General features: G+C 37.4%; 1 protein-coding gene and 1 long non-coding RNA gene across 2 annotated transcripts in view; one reads left to right on the top strand and one right to left on the bottom strand.

Moving 5' to 3' along the window:
* Positions 1-4842: 4842 nt before the first annotated feature.
* The window catches only part of LOC129427918 (uncharacterized), a 111244-nt gene continuing 94534 nt past the window's right edge, over positions 4843-21552 (bottom strand). Inside the window, exons 2-4 of the long non-coding RNA XR_008638780.2 lie at positions 5552-5599; positions 5276-5331; positions 4843-5009 (exon numbers count right to left, since the gene is read on the bottom strand). This is a non-coding gene — a long non-coding RNA (uncharacterized lncRNA). The remainder of the gene's footprint in view (positions 5010-5275; positions 5332-5551; positions 5600-21552) is intronic.
* Positions 13405-16858, top strand: LOC129433271 (uncharacterized). Its single transcript, XM_055191855.2, has 2 exons — positions 13405-13546; positions 14008-16858. Exon 2 carries the CDS (start codon positions 14228-14230, stop codon positions 16856-16858), a length of 2631 nt encoding a protein of 876 aa, XP_055047830.2. The 5' UTR covers positions 13405-13546; positions 14008-14227.

The following is a 21552-nucleotide window of genomic DNA, read 5'->3' as shown; positions in this document are numbered from 1 at the left end:
CAACAAAGCTCAAACAACGACATCACGCTTTTTTACTCGCCAGCACATGAGGGTAAGCTAATCTTTCATTTACCAATGACGTTGTTAGTGACAATTCTCTCTGACCAATCGGCAGTCTGCAGTGTTTACATATCACATTTTAGTATCTGTACGGCTTGCTTGGAAACTCAACAGAGGTGGTACTAAAGTGTACCAGGTACTAAACACTGGTCAAAAGTGAGCTGTACCGAGTCATGCCATAAGTAAAACTAGATTTTGCATGAGTATATTTGCATTTTGCATGATTATTGTCACCAGAGGACTGGAAGGTTGTAATCGGCAAGTAAGTGTCTGAGAGACCTGGTTTGCCATCTAGCTCACATGAGAATATATATTACTAAGCTTCAGGTTATGTGTAATGATTTGAATGTGATAATGTAAGTGCTGTTTTTTACCTATGGGTTGAGATGTGTCTGGTATAGAAGTGATGAGAGAGTATATATTTGCAGGTCCAGAGGCACGCTACATAAAAGAGTAAATCATTAAGATCATATCACTTTCCTCATTATGAGATATGAAAAGTGTTATTATAATAAATTACTATGTGCCTTTAAAAGTCATAAACACACAGATGATGCTCACCGAATCTCCTGCAGTTCTTTGACTTGCAATAATACAAAGCAATCTTAATGCATTATTCTTTAATTCAATCAAATAGTAATTGTTATAGTATATTATTAAAAAATAAGCTGATATATTTGTTTATAAAGAAAATACTTACTGTTTAGATCTTTTTTGCCTAGAAAAAAATAAACAAACTACTGCTTTAATTACAGTTCAGCTCACATGGTATAATGTATACTGAACAGTTCAGCTGCACAGTTTATATACTAATTAAAACTAACAGTATAAACTTTACTTACATGCAAATCCGCACAGACATAATGAGTCCCGTGAGTACAATCACAGAGCACGCAACTGCTGACCACTGTATTATTACCCACATTTCTGTATCTAAAAAAATCTATTATTTATTATGAGATATCTTTCAGTATAGTCGTATATTTGAGTGTAATCCTTAAGTTATAATAAATAAAATATCAACAGACATTCACCAAAAGAAGATATTTTATATGTTTTAGTTTTGTTGTTGCATAGAATAATTAAAGGAGTTTAACAAAGACTTTAAAGAGAAAATCTAACTGATGCAAAAATGTCAAATCAGTCAGTTTGTCAAATACAAAGGACTGATGGGGTAAAACAGACAATTTTTTGCTATGAAAGAATTAGGAACCTTTAGCTTCAGGAGTTGTCCCTGAATCATCAATGTTCTGAGGAACAGTTGCAAAAAATTAAATAAAAATTTAATTAAAGCACATATAAAAGTAGTGTATTAATTAAGGTAAAATGATCATTAGCACTTTTACAATCAGATTTAGCGCTGATTGTTTACTTCAATCAGTTCGAGTAACACATTTAGTTTTGAGTGTTAGATGCTAAATAATAGTGTTGCATTGCATTGCACATGTTCAGATTCACTGCATTGTATAAGAAATTTACAGTATGCATATGTTCATGAAATGCAATGCACAAGTGTTTGGATTATATTTAATATTTAAGTACATTAAACATCTAGTAATTGTTTGTACTTAAGTAAAAAAAATTACACAATGTTATGTAATTAGGCATTCAATCAATTTTAATATGCAATAATGAATACACAGTGTGATTCTATGCTTTAAAATGTAGTGAACATTTTTTTAGTAAAGAAAAGTAATTTTTCCCCCAAGACAAACACTCTGATAAAGCACAGATGCTTGGAAAATGTAACTAAAATACTTTAAAAAAAATTTTGTGTGTGTAGTTATGGCACTCATAAAGTAGCATATCATATTTACAACCACTAGATGGCATCATAGATTTACATGTATGGTTCTGCAGTTAAAAGATGCTAAAAGCATGGTCTCATGCACTTTGAACAGTTAATTTAAAAGATGTTAAAGGGATAGTTCACTTTAAAATGAAAATTCTGTCATCGTTTACTCATCCTCATGTTGTTCTAAACCTGTATGATTTTTTTTTCTGATGAACACAAAAGAAGATATTTTGAGAAATGATGGTAAATACACAGCAGTAAGTGACCATTGACTTCCATAGTAGGAAAAAAAATATTTTGGAAGTATTGTGATAAATGATGGTTAGCACACAGTTCACAGTATCCATTAAATTCCATCATTTTTTTTATTCCTACTATGGAAGTCAATGGTCACTATCTGCTGTGTGTTTACCATCATTTCTCTAAATATCTTCTTTTGTGTTCATCAGAAAAAAGAAATTCATACAGGTTTAAAACAACATGATGATGAGTAAATGATGACAGAATTTTCATTTTAAAGTGAGCCATCCCTTTAAATTGTAATTTTAGTTGAACATCGTAGTCATGTTCTAGTCGGTTTTAGATTGTGTGATGATCTACTGCAGTCTGTTTTTGAATAAGGGTGACTCTTTTACAAACAACATTTGAGAAAGTCTTAAATATAAATATATTTTTTTATTTTTCTCATTTAGCACATTTGTCATACAGCAAATTCCCAGCTGTAATCTGTTTATGGTGGTTTTTGAAAATAAATGTGACTGTAGCTCCGCCCCTCCATTTACCATGGAACCTATTGAAATCATTTATATCTTTTATTAGTAGCATATACAGATACGCTAATATATATAAGCAGATACAAATAACACTTTTGTGTCGGTTTGTGTGCATGAATACGACCATGGACATTTTAACATGCAAGTATTTCTGTAAACATCACCCTTGAGTCTCTGAAGTGTGACAGACTGAAGTTTCAGAAAGGCCGCAGGCGTCCACAGTCCTGCCATCCTTTCCATCTGCATGTACAAAGTCTGAAAGTTTTGTAATGCGCGGTAAACATATCAGTCAAACAGCAAAAGTAATGTTATGTTCTTAACAAATAAAATAAATATTGGCATCACGCACAATATGCTGTGCAAAAAAGGAATAGGTTGTTTGTATAATAAAACAACCTGCTTTTTGTGAGCAATTATGCTATTCTGATATTGTAAAAATTGTTGTTCATATATTGCTGGGAACATTACATTACACCAGATCTGACTTGAAAGAAATATGACATGGTTACCATGATGATGGATCACAATTCATAACCGGAGTTGTTTAGGAAGTTTGAAAGTAGGGCAAAACTTGGGCATTTTTCCAAAATGACAAAAATATTTGCAGCAGCTTTGTGTTTCAGATTTAAGTGATCAATGTTGTGTAGAGAAAACACTTTTTTTGCACATCAAATTTTTCATTAGTGGCCATGTAATGTCCTTTCTTATTAGCAGGTGACCTCTGAACCTGGCATTGGCTTATTTAAAACTTTATAGGGCGGTTTCCCAGAAAAGGCTTATCATAGTCTGAGCCTAAAATGCATGTTTAAGCTGCTTTAATTTAAACGTATATCAGTGACTATGTTTTGTCTCAAGATGCAAACCTAGTAGTGTTTTGATAGTGTAAGATATGTTTGTAAAAACTTCTTAAATTACTTGAAATAAATAAGGCCTAGTCCTGAACCCTGTCTGGGAAACCTCTCCTATAAGTTTTGCCTGCTTAAAGTAGTTGGAAATTACTTTTGACTGACAAATCTCTTAACATCAAAAAAGTCTCACATTTCAAAAAAATATTTTATTGATTTTTTTTAGAGCAATACAGAAATAGAATTATGCTGTGGGTTTATATTTTGTATTTAATACTTATTTAACCAACCAGGTTTAACCATATAAACTTGCAAAGCAACTGCGCAGGTCATTGTGCCAGAGCGAATCGACAGCGGATGATATCACAATGCTTTAATGCCAACGCTCTCAGCGCCGCTTCAAGTTAATCTAAAGTAATGCCTCAATACCACATTACTCAAGTATTACTCAAGATTAGATGACTTTAGGTTGTGTTTTTTCCAAAGTTATGATGATATGTTTAGCTATTTTTGAAACCAATTTGGTGGCATTCATGAGTTTGGGAGGAAAACATTAAATTCACACCAAGAATCAGAAATTATACATCAAGTTCAACATGAAAACCAATGAAAATTGTATTGTGTGCAGAATCACAGAAAACATCAAAACACAAGGTATATGCTCTTAATTTTACTCTCCTCCACATCAGGGCGGACGATTGCTATAGGCGGACTAGGCGGTTGTATAACTAGATACGTCATTAGCAGCTGTTTCTACTTGAATGCCATATTGGAACGGTCCTAGGCAGTATGAAACCCAATGTTGCCAAGTTGGCTGTTTCCGGAAAAATCTGATTATTTTAAAACTGTTGACATTAATGTTTTTCTCACAGATTATATGTGGAAAGATTTTGTTCACCTGCAATATTATTTTATTATGAAAGTGAAGTTTGTTATTTGGGAAAAGGTAATTGGTATAGACGCAAATCTGGCAACCCTGCCAAGCCTGAAAGCAAGCAAGCTGACTGTGCGCCGACAATCGTACTACTGTATATTTATCAAATGTTACGTGTTGCTGTGTAGACCCAAACATTTTAACCGCTTACACAATACACCAAGACGAAAGTGTTACTAACAACCACATTAAAAAGTTACTGTAGCCTTTTTTGAATGTGTAATACTTAATAATAACTACCAAAGGCTAAACAGTGAAAGGCTGTGAGTGACGTATGAATCAGGGCCGTTCTAAAATAGTGGACACGTCTATATATTTAGAGTCTAATGTCATATAGTTATACGGTCCTGATTAGCTGATCTGTCTTTGGATGTCTACCTATAGAAACTATTAACTCCAATTAACCTTCACGAATGTTTAGTATCAGCAAATAAAGCTACTTTATTTTTTAAAAATTTAACAAATAATGTCACGTTAATGAATAATAAATGAAGAAGATAATGAACAAAGTATTGAGTAAATGTAGCCAAACTCTAGATGTGATCTTCAGCAACAGCTCTTACTGGTTTGTCTGGGATGATGCAGTACACGTGATAAACATTCTGCATGATGAAAGAAAGAAAAAGATAAAAACAATGTTAAATTTCTGTTAATGATGATGAACATTTCAATCGATTCTGTTTAAAGAAGAAGTGTAATTTGTGCGCCACTTCTGTTTGCCTGAAAATTGACTCATGTCATTAGACATCACAGTGGTTTTAGACTGTTTAGGAAAGTGGGCATACATGTCTCTCTTTAAGATGTGACAAGAGAAGTTTACACACTTCTGTAAGTTAAATATTATTATGTGTATATGTGGCATACATACTTCATTCTCTTCAGTAACAGTATGTTTCTTCTTCTGTTGTGTATTAAGCAAAACATCTGCAATGAAATGCAAAAACTGTTACAGAATATTTCACATAAAATCATTCAAGTGAATTGAGAGGCCTGCATCAATCAAATTGTTTCAAAAGAAATGTTACAGCATTCTGTGAATGTATTCTGTTACCTAGCTGGAAAGTTGAAGTAATGAGCGAGTAAAATATTTGTAAACTATAAGCAAGTTAAAAGATGAATAACTGAGAATGGTGTTGTAACTCACCAGCTTTGGTTTTAGTTGTAGACGTTACAGCTTCAGCTGGAAAATTTGCTGAAATGTATTATAAAAGGTTCAGTTTGGTAAAGCCGGGCTCACACTACAAGATTAAAAAAAACCTGGCCGGTTATGAAATCTAGTTGCAGCACACACATACAGAGACTCTTGACAGATATTCTCTCAAATCTTAAACATGCTCACAATATAACATTTGAAAATCATTGCCCATCACACACTACTGGATATTATTGAGATTATCATGCCAGAGGGGGCGTTTCATGTCACCTCACAGGGAAGTGGATTAAAACAGAGATTGTGACACATTTATTATTATTTTCTAATGTTTACGTTTGCTAGCTAGTACGATAGCAGCTTCATACTCATTTAAACTGAGACGATTTCACTCCAGCTTGTTTTTGACGGAACATCCATGCCTTGTTATAGACACAAGACAAAAAATCCTAAATATCAAACATGATCGATATGATCGTGATGGTCTCGATTTACTCTGTAGGATTTGATATGTAAACATCACACATTACATGATAATCTAAGTTGAACATCGAAACCGATTGAGGTCCGAGGGATTTTCTCTCAGATTCTCTAGAGGGGAAAATCAGGGTTAATTTTTGCTGACAATCCTGTAGTGTGTGTCTGGTTTAAGATGACCACTAAAATAAGAAAAGGTTAACAAAGGAAAATGCCTTTTTGTTCTCTTTGGGTACACGTTTGATTTAGTGTTAAAATTACTCACAAGTTGTCATGTCTGTTGTTGTAGTAGTTGCAGTGGCAGATGATGTTGAAACTGCAGAGAGAATGTAGTGTTACATAAATACAATAGTATTAATAAAGCAGGTGATACACTCTAAAATAGGATCTGTTAATTTTTTACAATTTTTTTGTTGTGCTATTTAAAATGTTATGTGTCGTTTTGTGTTAAAATAAAAATGTTATAATACAAGTTGTTTTAAAAGTAAAAAATGTGTTATTCCAATAATAACAGATGTAGTTTGATACAACACAAGTAGTGTGTAAAAATTTTGTTTCTAGAGAGTAGTCATTTATAAATCAATAACTTACTCTGAACTGTTACTGGATCTGAACGTGGAGATGGCATTACTTGTGATATATAGACAGTGTAGAAGCAGGTAATGATGACAGATGACCTCTGACCTCCAGACCAAATAATGATGTCAGATCCAGTGAGTGATAGTTTACATGATCTGCTCTGTTTATTTTCTCTTCCATCTATTATGAAGTAACACTCGTCCATCATCTGATTCTCACTGTTACTACACTCCAGCTGTACTGTGTCTCTGTACATGATAACTGAAGAAGACACTGACAACTTTGCCTGAGGAAAACCTAAATATACAGAATTGATTTATTAATTTATTTTAAAATTCATTTTTTTGTTATTGTGGAAACTGGGTGTTTCGACCCCAGGTGTAGTCTAAGAGTAGGGGATGTAACATTTAAAGAATAATTTTCCAACTGTGTACCCAACTTAATTCTCAAGTTATATTTCAATAAATAGTATTGTAACAATTTATTTTTAATGAAGAATTTATCATTAAGCTTTTAAGTTAGCTTTCTCTCACCACAGTCTTGGATGAAGAAATAAGGTACACAAGCTGTCACTGGGACCCTTTAATTAGGTCATAACATGTACTAGGGATGTCAATTTATGCAATTTCCCATATTCGATTATCATTTAAATTAACGATCAATCAATCGAATAATCGTTAACAGTAATAGTGCAATAAGCCTTCAGTGGCATATAGCCAATGACATAAAAGTGTGCATAAAAACGACAGCTTCCTCACGCGAATTAAAAGATTTTATTTTGTCTAAATAACATGCTAGTGGGATTGTAAAATGAGTCAATGTAGTTGTTGTTTTGATAAAATCATCAATTTAAACTTATCTCGTAATGAAATATAATGACTAATAGACACAGTGTATAACTCCGCCTCACATGGGCACTCTGCAACAGACGCATGAAAGTCCATGTCAAAATAACAGTTTTATTATCATCAAGTTGTTTACCTCGCTTTCCGAGTCGTTGATACACTGTTTGTAATTATATCCAAGAAGCACACGAAGGGCACTTTTCTCGTCGTCACCTCAGCTTAGACGTACTTTCAGCAAAGATGCTTATATTACGGAGATGGCAACCTTCCTTTAGAAAACACGCAGCGCCTCAGCCAGTCAATAATGATGATCAGTGATATATGTTGCGGGCATTCAGGGTGTAACGACAGTCAGTTACAGTTTACATTTGACAGTTTCTTGCCATAATTTAAGATTACATTTTAATCTGTTCATTAAAAACGGCTTCTGGTCTCATTCTCTGTATATAGCAGCGTTGCTATGCTAATCTTGCAGGCTTTCCTGAAGAGGGTCTTTGCTTTCAGTATCCTAAACGTATTTGCATTTTCTGCGTCGGACCCTCTCAGATCCACTGCGGATGTAATTTCGTTGCGTTGGCAGCCAGCCAGCCTCGTCTCCCATGACGTTAAAAAGCACATGCGTGTGCTTGGCATCGAGCATCGTTGTGATCATAGCTAGTAGTTTAACTTTTGCGCACTCGCTTAATTTTTCTCCGACTGTATGGTTTTTGCGCAGGCGCCGCACACACGTGCATGATCTTGTTTTTCAACAATCGTTAAGTTTTATCGAGTAAATTCTTATCGACAATTAATCAAAGATCGATTAATTGTTAACATCCCTAACATGTACGTACAGGCATGTGTATCCCCTCCATTTGACTAAACCACTGATACTGTCGGCAAAAATTCACAGTAACCTCACAGACCGTAACAAGTTTGTCCAACATTTCAGTTTATGCAGTGTCTAGCAAGTCTAAGCCGCTAACGGTCAGTTACATTTTGTTCTGCAGTTCTTTATCACAAAAAAAATTGATTCACATCAGCACAAAAACACGTTCATACAAATATTCTGTCATCTTTAATCTCCATGTCATTCTTGACCCAAATCACTTTCTTCTGTAGAACAGAACAGGTATCATGGCCATACTTTTAAATGTAATTAATAGCCTAAATGAGGATTAAATGTCAAATATACTCGCCTCTGACAGTGTAGACATCACTGCGTGGTGATATGAGGTTCATCTCATTCTCAGGATCTGTTTTGACTGAATAATCACAACTCAGCTGTCGACTGTTCACTGTTTGGTTATGTTTGAATATTTCACTCAGGCTCATATAAAACATACACTGATGTCCTCCAGTCTGTGTACGACTTAGATGACTTCTGGGTGTCAGAGATCCATACTCAGTGTCGAGATTACAGATGAATTCAGCTTTGTCTGTCAGTGGTATTACACATGATATAGTGCGCTGGGCAGCGGTGCCATCAACACTGATGGAGGGTTTCTTAAGAGAATCTGTATGAAGTTTGTATAACTCATCAAGAAACATGAATGAATATCAGTTTATAAAATACAAACATATCAGTAAAATATCTCACCTATTATTGTCAGTGTAGCAGGAGGAGAGCGATGTGATGGTTTATGAACCCCATATACATCTATTGTGTAGTAACATCTAATGTTGAGTGATACAGGTGATTTTTTCCGCGTCCAAAAGAGAAGTTCAGTTCCAGTGAGATGATGCTGACACGATTGTCTTAGTTTTGTATTTTCCTCTTTGTGTAGATAGAAATAACTCTGACTAACTTTAACATCAGCTGGATTCTCACAGCTCAGATGTACTGACTTTGACTCTCTTATGACATCAGGAGACACTTTTAGATTAGGAACTTCTACAAAAAACAGATCCTAATTAGATCTCTCATTGATTATATGCACACAGAATAAGGGACTGTACATTTTGTAGCTGAGCCTTTAAAAAAAAAAGAAAAGGTTTGCATGTTTCACAGCTCTGCACTCTCAGAAAGGATGTGTTAATTTTAACACATTGTTTTGTGTTAAACTATTTAACACATTATGTGTTATTATTTTAACACATTGTGTGTCATTTCGTGTAAATTGTGAGCTTAAATAAATGAAATGGACAACACAAGATGTGTTAAAACAACACAAAGTGTGTTATTCCAAAAATAACACAGAGATGTGTTAAGTTAAGGACAACACACTAGATGTGTTGTCCTTAACTAGACACAAGATGTGTTAATTTAACACATTCATTTTAAGAGTGTGTGTTATAGAAATCTTCAAACTGAATGAACCAACACATGCAAACTTTAGAGATTATTGCTTATATCAGAAAAGTCTATATAGTAATTTATTCAACCTTTTACATTTTTTGTGCTTTTGTATTTATTATTTTTTTACTTTACATGATTGCCACTAGCACCTACACTCTTAAAATGAATGTGTTAAATTAACACATCTTGTGTCTAGTTAAGGACAACACATCTAGTGTGTTGTCCTTAATTTAACACATCTCTGTGTTATTTTTGGAACAACACACTTTGTGTTGTTTTAACACATCTTGTGTTGTCCCTTTTATTTTTTATGAACTTAAATGACACATAGGGTGGGTTGCACCAACAAGGATTAGGCCTAAATCTGGTTTAAATCAAAGCTTATTTAATAATTCCGTTGCACCAAGCTTTAAACCTGTTTAAAAATAAACAGGTTTAAATTTAAACTGTCATTTTGATCCAGGTTTAAATCTTACAATAAATCTAGATTATCTTTAATCCTGTTGCTCCATTACTTTAAACTCCGTTTTAAATCTCAGTGAGGGATTAACTTTAAACTTGCATATGAGGAGGTTTAAATATGTTTTTTACAATTAAATGTCTGGCTAAATGATTAGAAACACATGCCGCGAGCATGGTGGCGCTATTCAAAGATGCGTTTATTATAACATCTCAACAAAGTGAGTTTGGCGGCTCAAAAAGATTATTAACAGCACCGGTGACAGCTACCGATGCTCGTATGTGCTTCTCCTCTGTCACGCGCGCTCCAGTCAGACAAAGGACAGTGAATGAACGGACACACGGTGGTGCTTCATGACAAATGCGTCGACACATCTTGTTCATTATAGCACAATATCTGAGCTTTGCGATATTTCCTGTCACAATATTTCCTGGTCTGTTAATTGTTTTAAAAGATTGTCAAATGTTTTTATTTGAATCAGGCCTTTAGATTAGCCTACCGGTGTATGTAGGTGATTTATAATACAAGAATTACATTACCTTTGCTTGCATAAACGGTTTATTTCCTTTTTGAGTGACAACATCAACATTGTTGCTGTTTAATTACACCGGAAAATTCAACATGGCGGACAAAATAAATCGCAGATGAATGATTTAATACAGTTTAAAGGTTTAATCTAAGATTTGTTAATCTGTGTCTAAATTTAAGTGGTGCAACACAACTCGAATTAAAATTAAACTGGGATCAACAAACCCTAGATTAGCTCTAAACTCTGCTTAATTTAATCCTTGTTGGTGCAACCCACCCTTAGGGTGGGTTGCACCAACAAGGATTAAATTAAGCAGAGTTTAGAGCTAATCTAGGGTTTGTTGATCCCAGTTTAATTTTAATTCGAGTTGTGTTGCACCACTTAAATTTAAACACAGATTAACAAATCTTAGATTAAACCTTTAAACTGTATTAAATCCTTCATCTGCGATTTATTTTGTCCGCCATTTTGAATTTTCCGGTGTAATTAAACAGCAACAATGTTGACGTTGTCATTCAAAAAGGAAATAAACAGTTTATGCAAGCAAAGGTAATGTAGTTCTTGTATTATAAATCACCTACATACACCGGTACGCTAATCTTAATGTCTGATTCAAATAAAAACATTTGACAATCTTTTAAAACAATTAACAGATCAGGAAATATTGTGACAGGAAATATCGCAAAGCTCAGATATTGTGCTATAATGAACAAGATGTGTCGACGCATTTGTCATGAAGCGCCACCGTGTGTCCGTTCATTCACTGTCCTTCGTCTGATTGGAGCGCGCGTGACAGAGGAGAAGCACATACGAGCATCGGTAGCTGTCACCGGTGCTGCTAATAATCTTTTTGAGCCGCCAAACTCACTTTGTTGAGATGTTATAATAAACGCATCTTTGAATAGCGCCACCATGCTCGCGGTATGTGTTTCTAATCATTTAGCCAGACATTTAATTGTAAAAAACATATTTAAACCTCCTCATATGCAAGTTTAAAGTTAATCCCTCACTGAGATTTAAAACAGAGTTTAAAGTAATGGAGCAACAGGATTAAAGATAATCTAGATTTACTGTAAGATTTAAACCTGGATCAAAATGACAGTTTAAATTTAAACCTGTTTATTTTTAAACAGGTTTAAAGTTTGGTGCAACGGAATTATTAAATAAGCTTTGATTTAAACCAGATTTAGGCCTAATCCTTGTTGGTGCAACCCACCCTAAATGTGTTAAAAACAACACATAGGGCTCTATCTTACACCCGGCGCAATGCAGCGCAATGCGCGACGCAAGTGTCTTTCGCTAGTTTCCACCCTAATTTTCACGTTTAGCGCCGCGTTGTTTAAATAGCAAATGCATTTGCGCCCCCTTTGCGCCCATGGGCGTTCTGGTCTGAAAAACGAGGTGTGTTCAGGCGCATTGTTGGCGCGTTGCTATTTTGAGGCAACTAAAATAGACTACGCCATTGACCAACAAAAACCTGGTCTAAAGTCTAAAGTCAATGGCGCAATATGTTTTAAGTTATTTAAAGAGCGCATTAGTAATATGCGCCTATAAACGGGAGGACAACGCGGGTTTGCTTATCACAAAGTACATGAATGTGCAGCAGCACAAAAATGCTTTTAAATATGAAAGATTAAAGGATTGAATTTAAGAGATTATTATTGAGTCTCTTGGACATATTTATAAATGAGGACTGATTATGAGAGAAGGCGCAAAGAGCTGCTTTACCTGCAGCCTGATAAGTAAATAAATGCTTTGCTTTAAACAAATGCGTCTGTTTTTAAATGTTTTTTTTTTAATGCTACCTCACGGATTTATTGTATATGATGTACCTGTGGATATGGCGAGATGAGAAACATTTGTAAGTAATGCTTAAAAAAACTCTTTGCTTTTAAAAACCGCTGTCCAAAGTGCTGAAACGTGAGGAGAGCTGTTTGTAATTTCTTTATCTCCTGTTTGTTACAAATAAAGTATTTTTAGAGTACAAACCTTATATTACATACTTGTAAATTATTTTTTGATGATATTGGATAGCCATACATTTAAAGCAATTACAAGCCTGCTTTTTACTTCCATGACTAAAAGAAAACGGGTTTTAAAGGTTTTAATAAAAAAAATAACAATTTCAATATAAGGTAAAAACAACACAATTATTTAACATTAATCTTAAACTGGGGATCTTCTACCTCCGTTTAGTTTTTCAGTTTACAAAGTCCGTCATCTAAATAGGGATTAGACATAGCGCCAGCGCAACTTGCTTTTAAAGGGAATGAGAGGTGAGACTCTCATTGGTTTACTGCACGTTACGCCCAAAATACTCCCATTACAATAGGACCAACCCTTTTCGACCATGCGCTCGGCGCAAAAACGATTTTTCCCGTCGTTAAATTAGCAAAAGTGACATCGGACACGCCCATTTAGACATTGCGCTGTGCGCTTTAGACAATGCGCTTAGATCGTTAAAATAGGGCCCTTTATGTGTTAAATCGTTTAACACAAAGCAATGTGTTAAAATTAACACATCCAGGGTGTGTTAATTTTAGCACATTGCTTTGTGTTACACTATTTAACACATTATGTGTTAATTTTAACACATTATGTGTCATTTCGTGCTGATTTAGAGTTCATATAAATAAAAGGGACAACACAAGATGTGTTAAAACAACACAAAGTGTATAAAATACCCTGCTAGTTTATGGGTGACGTAATATGTGGGCGGAGTTATGGACCTGCCCAGACAAGTTCGGACATGTTCTGAATAGTTCGGTCGCTATGGACGAGACAGTATATTGTTTGTTCTGATGTGTGCGTCCTTGAGACTGTAAGTTATATTTCTTTATGTTGGAGATACACTATATTATTGTTTACGTGCATTAAGAATTGTGCATCACGTTTATATGTGTACTAAACTACGGTCATGTGTAATGACAAGCATAACTGTTTCAAGTTAGCTTATTGTTGCAATCGCCCATATGAATAGCAAAATATTCAATCCTTTGTATATGTTGTTGCTAAATTAGTATGTTAGCTTTTAAGCATATATATACGTTATTCACTTATACCGTTTAATTGGATGTATCGCAATAATCTGTGTTAGATGGTATTTGGGTTATTGCTGAGGTAATAGCGCCGTCTAGCGGCCATCTGTGAATATTTCACCCAGTTCTACATATGTTTCATTTGACGGTTTGTTTCATTATATGTATGCAATGTCTAAATGTATACTTTAGTGTATTCATTGTAAATTTATGTTAAATGCATCTATTATTTGTTGTATTTCAGAAACCACACAGAAAGAATGTAAATGACTGAACATGATTCAAGTGGATTTTGCTAGAATAAATAAGGCAGTTTGAGCTATAGATGTCGTGGACAATTTATTATTGCATCATACAATAACCTTCTGATCGAGGTTGAGGACAAGTGTTGACACATCAGCATCTTACACACATACATCTAGAACAAAGTGGTCCTTCGAGCCGGATGTTGATATCTTGTCCTCATGGCAACATCTCAAGATTACGTGGAAGAACAGAGTCACCGTCCTAGCAGGATCCGACGGATTCCTGGACATCTGGAGGACTTTATACTTACTTCCCAGCCACGGCAGCATATAGTGTCAAACCCCTTTCATGATGATGTGAAGTATATGCATACTGATGAAACTGTCCCTGCATTAAATGTGGCATATCACTCGGCAACACCTGAGAGGCTTCAGACAAGATTAACTGAAACGGAAAGGCTGTGTAGAGTGGAGGAGAGTGTATGGAATGTACAGGGACAAATTAGGGAATTGCAAAGCACATTGGAAATGTCTCTTGAGCAGCGCAAAGGTACACCACTTATGCATCAGGGTTTATTTCATCCCCATGCCACAGGTGTTGGACATCCACAAGCCGTCCCTCACTCAGGCATCCAGAAGCAGCCCATACTGCAACGTAGTGTTAGCTTGCCTCTTATTGGTGCAGACATTGAACATAGTTCACCAACCCCTGTTGAAATAACAAAGTACTCCACACCATTAATTCCTGCACGCTCATCAATCCCTGTCGTTTACCCGCAGCTACCTAGTCAGCATTCAGGTCAGTTCTCACAGTTAATACCTCAGGTGCAACAGTCAACGTCTCGTCCAGCATCTGTCCCAGTCCATAGGCATCATGTAGTGGAATATGAGCCACGACCAGAGTCTGCACCGGCATATCTGCCGAACCAGCAACATGTTCCCTTACAGCCTAATGGTAGTCAGCAGACAACATCTCAGCCACAAATGCTGTCTGCAAGACAACAATTTGCATCACCAATTGTATCGTCTACCTCTACAGTGTACCAACCGATTGTAGGTCAGCAGCCAATTTATGCACCCACTGTAAACCCTGTGCAGTATCATACTGCACATCCTAATTTCTCACTAGCTGGGTTAACTCATTCATTGCCAGCATATGCTGTAGCACAACCTAATGTACCCCAGTTCTCAGATCCTCCTCCTCGACAGTCTGTACGGATTTCAGACACATATTCACTGGGCTATCAGCCTGTCAGACCACCAGATGCAATATCTCAGCCCCAGATGTATTCTACACCATACTCATATACTGCACTGCCAACAGCTCAAGTTCCTAACATGGTGGAGATGGCTATTGCTTCCTCATATGGAATACCTAAACCCAAGCTGATCAACTTCACATCTGGCAGAGAGAGTGAATTTGCTTTGCTAAAAAAGGGACTTGATAGCGTATTAGGTCCTCATATGCATCTGACAGAAGACTACAAATACCAGGTGTTACTTGATCATCTAAAACTGCCCGCTGCCTTTCAAATAGCAAAGAGGTACATTTATGATCCCATGCCATATACACGAGCCATGCAAGCACTGCAACAGCGATATGGACAGCCTCGGCAATTAGTGCAGGGAGAAATTGGCAGTATTTTGCGCACTCCTGCAATAAAACCTGGCGATGCCCAAGCCTTTGAAGACTTTGCTTTATCAGTAAGTACTCTAGTTGGTCTTCTTAATACATTAGAGGGGTCTTCCAAGACTGAACTTATGTGTGGATCTCATGTTGACAGATTACTCACCAAGCTCCCATCATCATACAGAGATAGTTTCATTGAACATTGTCTGTCAAAGGGAGTTCTCCAGAATGGGACTGATAAAACATATACCCTACTTGAATTTGCAGAGTGGCTTGAGAAAAAATCACAAGCGCTTCAGATATCCAGGAAAACAGTTGAACTCTACAGCTCAGAAAGAACTCGTTATGAGAATAGAGAACAGAGAACTATAAAGCCACCAAAGTTACAATCTACAATTTACTATGGCATGGATCAGACAGCTGAACCTTCAGCTTCGGCTAATGTATCACAACCAAAGAAGGATCTGACAAAGGTTAAGAAACGGGAAAGCTTTAAACCATACTGTCCCTTCTGTAAATGCCAAACGCATTATCTTAACTCTTGTTCTGACTTTGGGAAACTGACTACATCACAAATAACTACCTGGATAAAGGATAACAACAGATGTTGGAAGTGTGGCAGAGGACATGAGCCTTCTAACTGTACCCTGAAAAAGCCCTGTACCTTCTGTAGTGAACAACATTTAACAGTTCTTCATGAAACAGCAGTCACCATCAATAAGAGCATTCTTACCATGAATACGGTACCCAGAACAATTTACCTTGATCATGTAACTCACTCAGGCAGAGTTATGTTGAAAGTGGTTCAAGTCAGACTCCATAATAATGGACGAACGCTGGATACATATGCAATCCTAGACGATGGGTCCGAAAGGACTATAATTCTTCCTACAGCAGTAAATTACCTTGATCTGGAAACCGTGGTCGAGTCATTAGCTCTTAGGACCATCAGACAGGAAGTAGTCGAAATTCAAGGGGCATCAGTTTCATTTGAATTGTCTACATCTGTAGATCCTAACATTCGGCACAAGATACACACAGCATTTACTGCTCAGGAGCTGAACCTAGCCAAACAATCCTGCCCTGTGGATATGTTGAAAGCAAAGTTCAAACATCTCAGGGATATTCCCATTACTGCTTACAAGGATGTTCAACCCCTGCTGTTGATTGGTTCTGATTACCCTGAACTTATCACACCAATTTTTGTATGGGCTCATTAGGCAGTCCTGTAGCAGTTTATACAAATTTGGGTTGGGCTATTCAATGACCAGCTACATTCTTGGATCAGCCATCTGAATTTACCTTCTTGAACACCTTGAACACCTTACTGTTGTGCTCTCCTACACAAGATCTATACCAACATGTGGAAAAGTTGTGGCAGGTAGACATACTTCCCTTCCAAACGTTGAAAGACAGCACACGTTCCAAGCAGGATAAAAACGCTCTTAAAGTGCTGGAAACAAAGACCAAAAGAGTGGAGGTAGATGGAGTATATCGCTATGCAACCCCTCTTCTCCGCATGAAAGAAGCAAAGGTCTTAAATACTGGCCCGGAATCAGTTATGGCCCTCCTACGAGCCACAGAGCGGCGATTGCAGCAAAATACAGAATTGGCAGAGGTGTATAATAATGAAATCCAAAAACTGGAGAATGCAGGATATGCAGTGAAACTTACTCCTGAAGAAGCTAAAGCTACCAAGGAGTCATGGTTCATTCCACACCATCTTGTACACCACAACAGTAAAGCCAGAGTTGTATTTAACTGCTCTTATCAGTATCAACAGGTTTCACTGAATGATCAGCTACTCCCAGGACCCACATTAGGTCCATCTTTGCTGGGCGTTCTCCTCCGATTCAGGCAGTACCCGGTAGCCATCAGCGGTGACATTCGTGCAATGTTCCACCAGGTTCGTCTCTTACCTGAAGATCAGCCATTGCTGCGGTTCTTGTGGAGGAATCTGGAAAGAGAGAGGAGTCCTGACATTTATGAGTGGCGCGTTCTACCGTTTGGAACTACATGTAGTCCATGTTGTGCCATATACGCTCTCCAGCATCATGTCATCAACCATCACGAAACCAATGAAGAGGTAGCGGACTCAGTACTACACTCATTTTATGTGGATAACTGCTTGCAGTCCTTTCCCACAATAGACCAAGCCAAGCAACTTGTCGACAAAATGAGACAGTTACTATCAAATGGCGGATTTGAAATCAGACAGTGGGCCAGTAACTGCCCAGAAGTGATTGAACACCTACCCACTGAGGCACGGTCTGAAAGCTGTGAACTATGGCTGAGTGCACACAAAACCGACCCTCAAGAGTCCACCCTTGGGCTCTCTTGGCATTGCACATCGGACAGTCTGAGTTACAAAAGTAAAGAATTATCACCCGAAGAGCCAACCATGCGCAATATATACAGAGTACTAGCCTCCCAATATGACCCTCTTGGTTATATTTTGCCTTATACCACCCAGGCTAAAATCTTAGTACAAGCTCTGTGGACCAAGAAAAGAGGCTGGGATGATATCATTGAGGACGAAATGCTTAAAAAATGGCAAGATTGGACAGGTGAACTACGGTTTCTGCCCAAATTAAGCATGCCAAGGTGCTACTTCCCTCTCAGTCCAAACTCAGATGGTGGCTTTGTCGAGTTGCATGTGTTCTGTGATGCATCTGAGCGTGCTTATGGTTCGGTTGCGTACCTGCGTCTGCAACATGATGAGGAAATTCAAACTTCCTTTGTAATGGCTAGGTCCCGTGTGGCCCCTAAGAGGCAGTTATCAATACCACGACTAGAACTGTGCGCTGCCCTTACTGGTGCCCAGCTCGCCAAACTCCTCCTAACTGAAATTGCCATACCCATACAAAACACTGTTCTATGGACAGATTCTACCACCGTTCTCACTTGGATTAAATCGGAATCCTGTCATTACAAAGTATTTGTTGGCACACGGATTGCCGAGATACAAGAATTGACAAGCTCAGACAGTTGGAAATATGTAGATTCAAAGCTAAACCCTGCAGATGACATTACAAGAGGCAAGTCTCTTTATGATCTCTCTCAAGCATGTCAATGGAATCAGGGCCCTCACTTTCTACAGCAATCACAAGAAAACTGGCCAATACAGCCCAACTTAGCCTCAACGGGTGAGGAGTTAAGAAAATCATTCTTCTGTGCTCATGTTGCTGCTACGTCATCATCTCTACCAGCCCCAGACCAGTTCACTACATGGGCAGATTTGGTGCAAGCTACTTATCAGTCTGTGCATGGGGCGGCCGCACCCTCAATGTCTGCCATGCAACGTATTGACACTGAAATCCTCCTCCTGAAACAGGCCCAGCAGGACTGTTTCCCTGATGACGTCCATGCACTACAAAATGGGAAGGAAATAAGTTCCAACAGCAGATTAAACACTTTGGCACCTGAATATGACCAAACAATAGGATTGATTCGAGTAGGTGGTCGTCTACGTAGAGCAGAAAAACTAGAGATTGATGCTTTGCACCCCATTGTGCTCGCACCTGAACACCCCATCACTAAACTCCTAATACAGGATTATGATAATCGGCTCTTTCATCCTGGACCTGAACGTGTCTTTGCCGAATTGAGAAGAACTTATTGGATACTGAGAGGCAGGCAGGCCATAAAAAAGTATCAACGACAGTGCAAAGAATGTAGGAAATGGCGTAGTAATCCAGCCAACCCCAAAATGGCTGATCTCCCTGTAGCTCGTCTCCGCCTTTATCAGCCACCTTTCTGGTCAACAGGAGTTGATTGCTTTGGACCATTTACGGTGAAAATAGGCAGAAGACATGAAAAGCGTTGGGGCATTATTTTCAAGTGCCTCACCACAAGATGTATCCACGTAGACCTGCTACACAGTATGGATACCGACTCCTTTCTCATGGCTTTACGTCGATTCATTGCCCGACGTGGGAAGCCCTTCGAATTACTATCTGATCAGGGCACAAATTTCAGAGGTGGCAACCGAGAACTCCAGTCTACCTTCTCTGACCTTGAACCAACACTCAAAGAAAAACTAAATGAACAGAGTATCTCTTTCCAGTTTAATCCTCCACATGCACCTCACTTTGGAGGGGTCTGGGAGCGAGAAATACGCTCTATTAAGTTCTGTCTCCGAGTGATACTTAAGGATCAGGTTGTATCAGAGGAAGTTCTTTCTACTGTTCTAGTAGAAGTAGAGGGAATGCTTAATTCTAAACCACTTGGTTATGTCTCATCAGAGATATCGGACACTGACCCAGTCACGCCAAATCTGTTGCTCATGGGGCGGCGGGATGCATCTCTGCCTCAAGTGGTTTATGGTCCAAGAGATTTACTGAGCAAGAGACAATGGCGACATAGCCAAGTGATTGCTGACCAGTTTTGGAAACAGTTCATTCAGAACTACTTGCCAACCCTACAACATCGTCCTAAATGGAGACAGTCTACACCCAACCTAGCAGTGGGAGAAGTCGTTATGGTTATGGACTCTCAGTTGCCACGAGCCCACTGGCCTGTTGGTAAAATAACTAAAGTTTTTCCCAGCAGTGATGGAACAGTTAGAGTGGCAGAAGTAACTATTGGGGACCGCATTTACAGTCGCCCTGTTTCCAAACTCATTGTCCTCCCAGAGTTACCAAATGATTAGTGGTATATAACCTTTAGCAGCAGGTGTAATTTTACTTTATTCTAATTTGTTGTACAAATTAGGGGGCGGCTGTATAAAATACCCTGCTAGTTTATGGGTGACGTAATATGTGGGCGGAGTTATGGACCTGCCCAGACAAGTTCGGACATGTTCTGAATAGTTCGGTCGCTATGGACGAGACAGTATATTGTTTGTTCTGATGTGTGCGTCCTTGAGACTGTAAGTTATATTTCTTTATGTTGGAGATACACTATATTATTGTTTACGTGCATTAAGAATTGTGCATCACGTTTATATGTGTACTAAACTACGGTCATGTGTAATGACAAGCATAACTGTTTCAAGTTAGCTTATTGTTGCAATCGCCCATATGAATAGCAAAATATTCAATCCTTTGTATATGTTGTTGCTAAATTAGTATGTTAGCTTTTAAGCATATATATACGTTATTCACTTATACCGTTTAATTGGATGTATCGCAATAATCTGTGTTAGATGGTATTTGGGTTATTGCTGAGGTAATAGCGCCGTCTAGCGGCCATCTGTGAATATTTCACCCAGTTCTACATATGTTTCATTTGACGGTTTGTTTCATTATATGTATGCAATGTCTAAATGTATACTTTAGTGTATTCATTGTAAATTTATGTTAAATGCATCTATTATTTGTTGTATTTCAGAAACCACACAGAAAGAATGTAAATGACTGAACATGATTCAAGTGGATTTTGCTAGAATAAATAAGGCAGTTTGAGCTATAGATGTCGTGGACAATTTATTATTGCATCATACAATAACCTTCTGATCGAGGTTGAGGACAAGTGTTGACACATCAGCATCTTACACACATACATCTAGAACACAAAGTGTGTTGTTCTAAAAATAACACAGAGATGTGTTAAATTAAGGACAACACACTAGGTGTGTTGTCCTTAACTAGACACAAGATGTGTTAATTTAACACATTCGTTTTAAGAGTGTAGAATTACTTGTGTATGGACATGTGAAAAATAATATATAAAAATATATTATTGTGGCACATTTGTGATAAACCGCTGTCCAGATGAGGGTAACAATTGCATGTGAGTCCATATAGCTTCTTAGTAGTTAATTTTTAATAGACAAATGTGAATAAAACACTTGATTCATAACAGACACAGTCTGAAATTCACTACCCAACATTTATTTTGTGTATATAAACTTATTTAGTAAAATAAATTTGTGTCAGCTGCTTTATAGTCATTGCTTTTACTTTACTAGTTA

Source organism: Misgurnus anguillicaudatus, chromosome 14 (genome assembly GCF_027580225.2).
Source record: "Misgurnus anguillicaudatus chromosome 14, ASM2758022v2, whole genome shotgun sequence".
Lineage (NCBI taxonomy): Eukaryota > Metazoa > Chordata > Actinopteri > Cypriniformes > Cobitidae > Misgurnus > Misgurnus anguillicaudatus.
Note: the sequence above shows the minus strand (reverse complement) of the source record. Positions and strands in the feature narration are given on the sequence as shown.